We start from the raw sequence: 11,680 nt of genomic DNA on the forward strand, positions 1-11,680 counted from the left end.
ACAATCTTAATAACCTATGACAACACTCCTTACAGAATCTTCCTATCCCTAGATGGTTTAAATTGCTCTAGATGTAATACTACTGGCCACAAAGAAGAAAACTGCACATCAACATCAACTGGTACAGAAACACTTAAAGATCCTTATACCTCAGAACTCGAACTCATGGAAATAAATCAGAATAATTCAGCAACAAATATTTCAGATGATACAACCAACTGTTTCAACCCTATTTCTGCAGATATCCCAACGACAAATGATTCGCTTATAGTACACAGCATACCTTCAACTAAAGCTAACAGCAATAATAGTAAAACAACCAATCAAGCAAAAAGGCAAATTTCAACCTCTCCTGAAATCTCAGAAACTAAAAACCTAAACGAAACTTTCATAACTCCAAAAAAATCCGCACACAAAAAAAAGAAAAAGGCTTTAGATGTCGAAGCCACATTAAAACCAATTGAAAACATTTTAATGACAGCATCTCCTTCATATACGCTAAATTTCTCTGAATTATGCGACTTCGTGATAAACGCAATAGGATCAAAATTTCCTGAAGTCACAGCTAAAAACTATACAGAAGATTTTGACGGCTTATACACCTTATTAAAAATGGTTCACTCAAAATTAAATGATAGACGCATGAAAAATAATATCACAAGAATTATAAAGAAAATAAATCCAACAAATGAATCTTCCCTCACTGAAGAAAGCGACTACGATTTATCTCAATAGTCCAATTATATTCATTCTTCAATGGAACTTGAATGGCTATTATAGCCACATTGAAAACATTAAAATGCTAATCAATGAACTGTCACCACTAATAATATGTCTTCAAGAAACTCGTCTTTCAAACAATCAAGCAAAACTAAAAAATTATATGCCCTATACAAAAAATCGAGCAGTACAGCAAATATCCAGTGGTGGAGTCGGAATTTTTGTACATTCAACCATCCAATCCCAAGAAATTCCGTTAAATACAAATCTGGAAGCAGTAGCAGTTTCGGTAATACATCATTTTAAAATCAACATATGCAACGTATATTTACCACATCCTGACGAAACAACTCTATTAGAACTTCAAAATGTAATTAAACAAATTCCATCTCCAAAATTAATTTTGGGTGACACAAACTGTCACAACATCGCATGGGGATCACAAAGAACAGATAAAAATGGACGAATATTATTAGAAGCAATTAATAACATAAAACTAGTTTTATTAAACACAGGAGCACCTACTAGATTCAATGCACATAATGGCACTTTTTCCTCCATAGACTTATCTATCAGTGATTCAACTTTAGCTCCATTTTTACAGTGGAATACATTGGACCACCTATACGACAGTGATCATTTTTCGATAATAATTACTCATGACAAAGATGAAAAAACCTGTACAACACCATATGAAACTTGGAAATTAAAGTCAGCCGATTGGGAAAAATACTCGAACTTAGTAAGCATACGTATACCAAATCTCGTTATATCAGATAATATAGACACTACTCTATCATCTTTCAATGGTATAATTTTAGACGCAGCCAGAGATTCTATAGGAAAAACCAAAAATATCACAAAAGCTCCTCTTCCTTGGTGGAACACTGAAATCGCATCCGCTTTAAAGCAAACAAAACATGCTTTTAATATATACAAAAAGTTTAACACACCTAATAACTTAAACAATTTTAGATCTTTAAGGGCCAGATCTAGATTTTTAATAAAACAAGCAAAAAAAGAGAGCTGGACCAATTACGTGTCGTCAATTGACTCGTCTACGCCCATAAGGGATATATGGCAAAAAATAAGGAAAATAAAAGGTTCAAAAACATTTAACCATATTGACACAATCACTACAAATGATCTAACAACTTCAGACAAACACGAAATCTCAGAAATTTTAGTAGAACACTATCAGTTGTATTCAAGCAATCAGCAGTACCACCCAAATTTCTTAGAACACAAAGAAAGAACAGAAGCATCAAAAATTAATATAGAAGATACTGCTGATCCACTAAACACTTCCATAACACTTGATGAATTAAATGAAAGTCTTAATAACCTCAAAAATACCTCACCTGGACCTGATGACATACCACCAATTTTCATAGAAAAACTACCTATAAGCGCGAAGGTTACTTTAGTAGAGATCTACAACAAAATTTATTCGACCCATGAATTTCCATCTCTCTGGCGCGAAGCAATTATAATACCATTTTTAAAAGACAATAAACCAAAAAACTTATCTTCTTCGTATCGACCAATATCTCTTACCTGTAGCATCTGTAAAATAATGGAAAAAATTCTAAGCAAAAGATTAAAATGGTACTTAGAAAAGAAAAATCTCCTTACATCCATCCAAAGTGGGTATCGATCAGAACGGTCTACAATAGATAACATTATAGCATTAGAATCTGAAATACACGAAGCTTTTATACATAAACAAAAATTAATAGCAATTTTCTTTGACATCACAAAAGCATTTGACACCACGTGGACATATCACATCTTAAAAACAATGAAGAGTTGGAAAATAGATGGTAAATTCCTAGCCTTCGCCAAAAACTTCCTGGAGAACAGAAGTATAAAAGTTAAAACAAACGGTGTCATGTCAACTAAGAAATCACTGGAAAATGGTATCCCTCAAGGATCTGTATTAAGCCCCCTGCTATTCTTAATAGCAATCAACAACGTATCTAACCATTTTATGCTTCCAGTAAAAGCAAACCTTTACGCCGATGATCTTGTAATATATATGAGAAGTAAAAACCTAAAATCAGCTGCATCAATATTACAAAATACACTAAATAAATTAGAAGGGTGGTCTTTAGATATAGGCTTGAGATTTTCAACCGAAAAAACTAAAGTAATAATATTTGACAAAAGAAAAACACAACACCACTTAAATTTAAAACTTAACGGAAATACTCTTATAACAATCAACGAAATCAAATTTTTGGGAATGACATTCGACTCTCAACTAAAATGGACATCGCACATAAATGAACTAATTAAATCATGCCAACAGAGAATAAATCTTCTAAAAGTTCTTTCCAATCACAAATGGGGCGCAGACACAACTATCCTTCTGCGATTATATCAAGCTCTAATTAGAAGCAAACTAGATTATGGATGTATATGCTACGAAACTGCTACTAAAACTCAAATGAACAAACTGGACATCATCCAATCCACAGCATTACGCATAGTTTTCGGAGCTTTCAGAACCACGCCAATTAGCAGCCTTCAAGTCCTAGCAGGAGAACCGCCATTAACTCTCAGAAGACAATATTTTTCAATGTGTTGTGCTACTAAATATCTCAGTGCAAAGGAAAACCCGTTTATAACAAGCCCAATAAGGAGCAACCCTCCAAATCTGTACTCAAATTATTGCCCTAGAAACTTACCTTTCAATGAACGAATAAATCGATTTGAATTCGATATACATCAATTGAGAGCCACTTCTACAAACAGATGCCAGTCTCCTCCCTGGAAAGTTCAAATACCAAAAGTAGATTTTACCTTACTTAACTATCCCAAACATTCACACAATCCTTCTGAAATACAACAACAATTCCGGTCTACCATCTCCAGATACCCTGATTTCAAACTAATTTTTACTGATGCCTCTAAAAGCAGTAATGGTGTAGCTGCTGCAGCTATTTTTGAAGACAACACCTCTGTCACCCGTCTAGCCAAGGAGTGTAGCATATATACTGGAGAACTGCAGGCAATCTTCAACGCACTGAACCAATGTACCAGCATTGATACAAACTTTCTTATTATATCAGATGCTCTAAGTGCCTTAAATGGTGTCAAGCAGATGTATCCTACTCATGCCAATTTAGCATTAATAAAAGACATGCTATACAATGCCCAAACATGTGGTAAAAACATAACATTTTTATGGGTACCATCCCATGTTGGGATAAAGGGTAATGAAGCAGCTGATAAAGCAGCAACAGAAACTATCAATAACATGACAATTCCTATTATGCAAAACATACCAATTTCAGACCAAAAAACATTAATAAAAACTTACATGAACAAAATCTGGCAAGTAAAATGGAACCAAACAGAAGCAAAATTAAAAAGTATCAAACCAGATGTTACTTCTGCTTTACTACCGCTCCCAGCTAAAAGACATGACCAAGTAGTTATTAACAGACTGCGGCTAGGTCATACAAAATTTACACATGGATACATCATCTCCAAGGACCCTCAGCCGATTTGCCACATCTGTCAAATACCATTTTCAGTGCAACATATAATGATAGACTGTCCAGTGTACTCAACAGCAAGATCGACAGCAAAACTAAAACACACTTTGAAAGAAACTCTAAAAGAAGACATCAGCAATACAATAAATTTTATCAAAAATTGTAAACTGTATAACAAACTGTAACATAACATAAAATGTTTGTATTTTACAAAACTGTTATGTAAATTTTAATAATATACTAAATGTAACTTTTCTAAAATAAAGATATACCACCCGCTAATAACCCTAGGGGTTGATGCGGTAAAAAAAAAAAAAAAAAAAAAATAATTTTTTATTTATGTAAGTATAATCTAACCCAATTTAGTTTTATATTAAACGTGTAGTTTAAAAAGCTCCCTAATTATACACCTAATTCAACAAAAATCTTCAACACCTGTAATACTAATAAAAACGTTAAAAACCCAAAATAAATAGAGCTAAATCTTTTAACTACATTTGGAATAAAAGAATTATTATTGAGTTACATATTTAAAGTAAAGTATCACACACTCGAGTAAAAATTTAAATAAGGATGTTAGATTTATATAAATAAGTGCAAAGGAAATAAAAATATATTATCTTAACAACACCTTAAACAAGTAAAGATGGTGTCTTCAACGCCAAGCAGTTTTTTCTTATATGCAGCTGGTTCAATAGGTAAATACATCCCATCTATTATAATTATGTTTTTAAAACTATAATATAGTGATAGTTGTAATAGATAGTATATTATTAATAATAAGTTATTGATAATCAAAATTCTCAGATTTATTGTTGCGTTCTTTTAATACTTCATCTGATGGAATTAGTATTATATGTCATTACCTCAATCTTCTTTCGGCAAGTGGTTGGGTGAATAAATTATTTATCAGTTCGTTGTTGTGATCAGTGGTGCGATTTTTATATTTTATTGAGTGATTCTTTATTATGTCCTTAAGTAATGGGATGTCATTGTGAAGTGTTTGGTTAGATACATACCATGTAGCTTTACTTATCATGCTTTGGAGTGTTTTGGATTGGAATGTTTGAAGTCTCTTCGTATTTGAAGGTTTACTACAGCCCCATAGTTCTATTCCATATGCCCAAACTGGTATGAGGATAGCTTTTGTTAAATAGCCAGTTCATATTTTTTAGTTTAAGATCTAGTTGTTTCCGTTTAGTTTTAATGTGCGTTATCCATGTAAGTTTTTCATCCAGATGCAATCCTAATTATTTGACAACTGGTTTAATAGAAATGGGAGTATTAATAATAGAAACTTGTGGACATGTAGATTTTCTTGTTGTAAAAGTAATTTGTACTGATTTGCTAGCATTAACACTGATCTTCCATCGCTTAAGCAAGTTTTGTAATTCGACTAAATGATTTTGTACTTTTTGTGATGCCACATTAGGGTCGATATCCACTGCCAAGATTCTCGTGTCATCGGCAAAAGTAGCTAAGAAGGTCATTCCTTGGAACGTCTGCTGTAAATATCAGATGCAGAAATGGGCCCAAAACGCTACCCTGAGTTACGCCAAATTGTATGATGTGATAATTTGAATAGCTGTTTTCAATTTTGACTTGATGTAACGGTCAGTAAGATACTATTTTATTATAAAGTATAGTTGGTCTATTAGTCCATACTCTATCAAATGTCTGTTGTATATCTAGAAACACTCCAGCGCAAAACTTTTTTTCTTCGAGGGTTGTTTTAATTATATTTACTATTGTGTGGCATTGTTGGATGGTTGACTGTTCACGTCTAAATCCGAATTGGTGTTGTGGTATAATTTCGTCTATGGGAACAACTTACTCGATTTTATGTAATAGTAGCCTTTCTAATACTTTCGACTTTCGACATTACTGGAAGTAGGCTTATAGGGCGGTATGAATTTGCTTGCGTTGCTGGCTTACCAGGTTTCGGAATCATAGTATCTTGAGCAAATTTCTATTATATGGGAAAGTATCGAAGACGTAGTATGCTATTGTATATTACTGTTAATAACATCATTGCTTTTCTTGGTAGCTTCTGAAGTAATTCTCCTGCTATTAAATCATAGTCGAGAGCTTTCGTAGGATTTAGCATTTTTATTTGTTGTCGAACCTCTGTTGGAGTAAATGTTGTCAGAGGAATAGTTGACATGGAGTTGCGAGATACATTCTTATATCATCATCTTCATCGTTTCTACTATCTAATGGTGTAATGTGTAATTTTCTTATTCACAAATTTCTTTCATTATTTTCGGTTTCGCAACAATGTCCTTGCGTCCCATGTCATTCTTCTTTTCTCCAATACCTTTCCGATTTATTCATCCCGTGTCTGTTTTGCCCTCTTTTTTTTTGTTTCTCAAATATTTGCTTCCTACATGCTACTAATTGGTGCGGTATCTTTCGTCCGATATAAATGGCTTCACCATCTTAGCTGTCTCTATTTTATAAAGTTTAATGTGGATTCTATTTTAAATTAGTTTCTTATATATGTGTTTGTTATTCTGTCCATTTTGCTAGCAGCTATGACTCTTCCCAAGTATGCATCTTCAGAATCTATATGATGCTCTTTTGCCATTCCATTAATACCCATGATTCGTTGCCAAAAGTCAGAGCAATCCTATAAACTACTTTGAAAACGTTTATTTTTGTAAACAACAAGAGAAATCATAAGATTTCCTACTTGGCGAAACTGAATTCAAATCTTTACTACTGTGCTTTCTACAAGTTGCAAAGCAGACAGATTGATGAATTAGTCGGTAAGGGAATCTAAAATATGCATTCCATATGCCGTTCATCATGGTCAATATTCGTAGTGAATTCAGTTTCTGGTACTCCAAACAGAGTAAAAAAATAAAACTTAATGACGGTATTAGATTTTTATTTCGATGCAGGGCAGCGGCAAGCAGCTTATACTTTAGGTCTCATCAGAGCGGCATATGCTGCTGCTTTGATGATACCTAAAGAGGTCATTATGGTTTATTTTTGTATTCCGTGATATTCATTTTTTGTTGATACATTTTTTATTAATTTTTTAACACATTTATAACGTTTTCTCCACTCTGCTGTTGACTTCTGTTTCTAAAGATCTTATTTCTTCTATTATTACGTCTATTGATGTAAAATTTTTTACTTTGTCTCTTTTTGTTTGTTCAATATCTATTTTAAGTTAGTTCCTTTTACTGCTATCTGCATAACTTTTGTTTTGTTAATATTTATCTTCATTTCGTTGTCATTGAGTAGTTCTTTCCATATTACTAAATTATTCTAAAGTTCTTTTTTAGTTTTTGCAATTAACACCAAAACGTCAGACAATGCTTCTTCCAAGATCTCTACTCTTTGCATTTTTCTATGCCCTACATTCAGCTTTTGGGCCCAGTGTTCCTCAGTGTTCCTAGCTCTCTTAACCCTCCATTTATTGTAAACATATCTGATGTATTATTACCTACTAATTACGGCATTGTCGTTCCAATACATATTTGTTGTATCGTTCTTAAAATTTAGTTGTCTATCCCTTTTTGTCTTATAGTGTTGTTCTGTAGGTTCTTTCTCGGTACGTTATCGATGGCCTTTTCTAGATTAATTATTTTTTTATTATTTAGCTTTACGTGTCTCGATAGCGTAGGTCACTGGCACAGGTACAATTGTATTACATGACATTACAAGAAAATACAGTACCATTACAATCGATAAAGAAATATATTAAATACATTATATATTAATACAATTATTAATTATCAAATTTTAAACTACGGTTCTTCTTCTAAATTTCCTGGTAAAGCCTGGTTTCATAGAGGAAATTAATAAGGTTTTGGAATTAGTGAGATGAGAATATTTTGTAGATTTTGACTCAAAAGATTCGTTCTTCTGTTGTTGAAATAGGGACAGTCTACTATAATAGAATATGTTTAACAGATAGAATATTACCACAGTATCTACATGTAGGTGGATCTTGGGAAGTCATTAAATATTTATGGTTTAGTCTTGTGTGGCCTATTCTAAGTCGGCGAATTAAGATTTTGTTTTTTCGTGTCATTGAAGGAAACTTTTTAACGGTGGGATGGATATCACGAAGCTTGCCAAGACATGTGGATGATATTTTTAAAATACGACTGTAAGTCTGTATGTAATTGTATGTTATCAGTCTCTATATTAGATGATGCGGCTTGTTTGGCAAAGAGGTCGGCTAGTTCGTTACCAGAGATTCCTACATGAGACGGAATCCAGATCATGGTTATGGATACTCCCAGTGATAATAAACTATCGAAAGAGTTTTGAATGACTTGAACCAAAGGATGTACTGTGTGCATACTTTTGAGAGAGTAGGTAGGGGCTAAAGAATCTGTATTGCTACTTTTTTATATTCTGGTGATAGTAAGTTTGTAGCTTGGAGAATAGAGAATAATTCAGCAGTATGTATGCAGCAGAAGAGCGGGAGATTACATTTATGATTAAATCTGTGTTTGAAGCTACAGCACATCCAACAGCTCATAGGACTATTAGAAGCATATGTGTATACAATTTGGTCAAATCTGTTGTTAGCAATTAATTCTTTAAAGGTTTGCCTTAGAAATTGTGAATTTGTCTGATGCTTATCATAATTAGTTAACGAGAGATTAAAATCTGCTTTCAATTTATTCCAAGGTTTAGGTGATATTAATATTGGAGTTATGGCTGAAAGATCGATGTTATTCAGACGTGGTGAGAGATACTGTGGCATAGATTGATTTGATTGATTGATTTTTCTAGATTAAGAAATGCTAAGTATACTCCCATTTTCTGCTGCAGCGCTTTTTGTGTTATCTGTTAAAGTAAATATATGATAATGCTCCTGCCAATTCTAAATCTAAATTGTGCTTTATCTCATATGTTTTCTCTCGTTATTGTTTATTATTTTTTCTAAGAGTTTAATACATCCTCATAGCAACGCTAATCCTCGGTAGTTATTGAATCCTCCTTCATCCTTTTTTAAAAAATCTTTACTATTAAAGAGACTTTCCAATCTTCCGGGATATCTTCATTTTTCCATATTTAATTCATTATTTTTATTAATATTTGTTATCCTTTTTTCCCATTTTTTATTATTCTTTCCACTCTAGGTGCTTTTTCATACTTTAACGTTTTTATTGTTTTTTTCTAGTTATTTCCCATTTAGCAAGTTTTCTGTGTTATCTTTCACTATATTATATTGTTGTTCATTAATTTCATCTGGGTTTTTATCCGTTAATAAGTTTTTAACGTATTCTTTTCATCGTTTTACTATTTGTTTTGTCTCTATCGCTACATCTCAATTTTTATTCTTAATGCTGTCTACTTCTCGTTATTTCGGAAATATCTCCGAATTTTTCCAATTATCTCTTTTTGCTGCTGTTACTAATATTTTTACCTTTTTCCTTTTATTTTTATAGTTATTGTAATGCTCGTTTGTTTTTTCTTTCAGTTATTGTTTCCATGCTTTTTTCTTTCCTTCACTTGTATTTTTATTTCTTCGGACCATCACGCTGTCTGATTCTTTGAGAAGTATTTTTTACTTATTCCACATAGTTCTTTAGCTGCGTCCAATAGCAAGTTATTATAGTTGTTCAATAGGATTGTTTATTGTTTTATTGGTCCAAGTTTTTCGTTTACTTTTTTTCTGAAATATTTTTACTCTTTAAATATATATTATTGATGAAAATATACCTGTTTGATTTATTTTCAGCATATATAACAGCATTTATTAGTGGCATCGCATTTGGATGGACCTCGCCAGAAATTCCACAACTGAAAAACCCAAACACAACACCACTAGACACAGTCATAAGCCCCTCAGAAGAAGGATGGATCGGAGCATGTTTACCCTTAGCTGCTGCAGTTGGACCCATCGGTGCAGGATTTCTAGCTGATTCAGTTGGTAGAAAGTGGACTATTCTTATCGGGAACCTGCCTTTTCTTTTAGCATTTATGGTAAACGTTGTTGCAAAATCCATATATTTATTTTACTTTTCGAGATTGTTATGTGGTTTGGGGGTCGGTATTATTTTCACCGTACTTCCTATTTACATTGCAGAAATATCAGATGATGCATCCAGAGGAACATTAGGTTCTTTGTTGCAAGTTTTTATAGTCATAGGTTTATTATTTTCCTATGCACTTGGACCATTCCTATCAATAAGAACATTTAACATTATACTAATAATTCCTCCAACATTGTTTATGATTTTGTTCTCAGTATTTATACCAGATAGTCCCTTGTTTTTACTACAAAAAAGAAGAATGTCAGAGGCTGTACAGGCTCTTATTAAATTTAGAGGTAAAGAAGAATTATCTGCTCAAAAAGAAGCTGAATTAATTAACTCTCAATTAATAGAAAACCTGAAAAGTAAAGGCAGTTTTAAACTTATATTTAAATCACCAGGACTAAGAAAGGCCTTGACGATATCTATGGCTTTAGTTGGAGGACAACAATTATCTGGAATTACAGTTGTACTTTTCTACACACAAAGTGTTTTCGCAGACGCTGGTGTTCCCATAGCACCTGAAATGTGTACCATTATAATGGGTATCGTTCAGATATTCGCAAGTCCCGCTGCTCCACTGCTTGTAAACAGATGCGGAAAAAGATTTCTATTGATAATCTCAGGATTAGGAATGGCTGTAGCACATAGTATCCTAGCTTTCTTTTTTTATCTGAAAAATGTTCAACACGCGGATGTATCCACTTTAGGTTGGCTGCCAATTTTAAGCATCGTAGTATATATCATCACATACTGTTTGGGCTTTGGAGCCTTACCTTTTGCAGTAATGGGAGAAATCTTCCCAGAAAACATAAAATCGTTAGCATCCTCTGTTACATCATCATTTTGTTGGATACTGGGATTTGTTATAAGCAATTATTTTGGGGCCGTGACTAAGCTTATAGGGCAATCCGGATCTTTTGGTTTTTTTGGCTTTTGCTGTGTTATGGCTGCATTGTACGTTTTTAAGTTTGTACCTGAAACAACAGGAAAAAATGTTAATGAGATACAGTGTCTTCTGGATGGAAGTACTAAAAAAAGTATAGAATTGATATAAACTTGTATTTCAAGTGTTTCTAGTAAGAGACTGATGAGTTATAATTTGTACAATAGTATTTATTCTCCTCGACTAGCAATGAGCTGAATAAACTGAAAATATTCATGATTATTGCCAACATCCGGAACGGAAAATCAATATAACAAGAAGATTTATTCTTTAGAATATTGTTATTTTTAATATTTTTAGATGTATATTTTGTATACAGTATTTTTTAATAAAATTTAATTTTTTCAGACTGTGTTTGGTAATTTTTGCTTTTTAGTGTTTTATCCAATCTTAAAAAAAACGATATTGTATTTATCAGTAATCAGTGGTTCTCAAAGTGTGGGGCGTAACCCTCTGGGAGGAAACTCAACTCGCATAAAATAAGATGTTGCAAACGGAACTAAACA

General features: G+C 32.8%; 1 protein-coding gene across 1 annotated transcript; it reads left to right on the forward strand.

Moving 5' to 3' along the window:
- The first annotated feature begins 4,860 nt into the window (after nt 1-4,860).
- Nucleotides 4,861-11,403, forward strand: LOC140438186 (facilitated trehalose transporter Tret1-like). The gene is made up of 2 exons (XM_072527897.1): nt 4,861-4,921; nt 9,934-11,403. Exons 1-2 carry the CDS (start codon nt 4,870-4,872, stop codon nt 11,283-11,285), a joined length of 1,404 nt encoding a protein of 467 aa, XP_072383998.1. The 5' UTR covers nt 4,861-4,869; the 3' UTR covers nt 11,286-11,403.
- Nucleotides 11,404-11,680: the final 277 nt, after the last annotated feature.

The sequence above is a fragment of the Diabrotica undecimpunctata genome, chromosome 4, assembly GCF_040954645.1.
Source record: "Diabrotica undecimpunctata isolate CICGRU chromosome 4, icDiaUnde3, whole genome shotgun sequence".
In the NCBI taxonomy this organism is placed as follows: domain Eukaryota; kingdom Metazoa; phylum Arthropoda; class Insecta; order Coleoptera; family Chrysomelidae; genus Diabrotica; species Diabrotica undecimpunctata.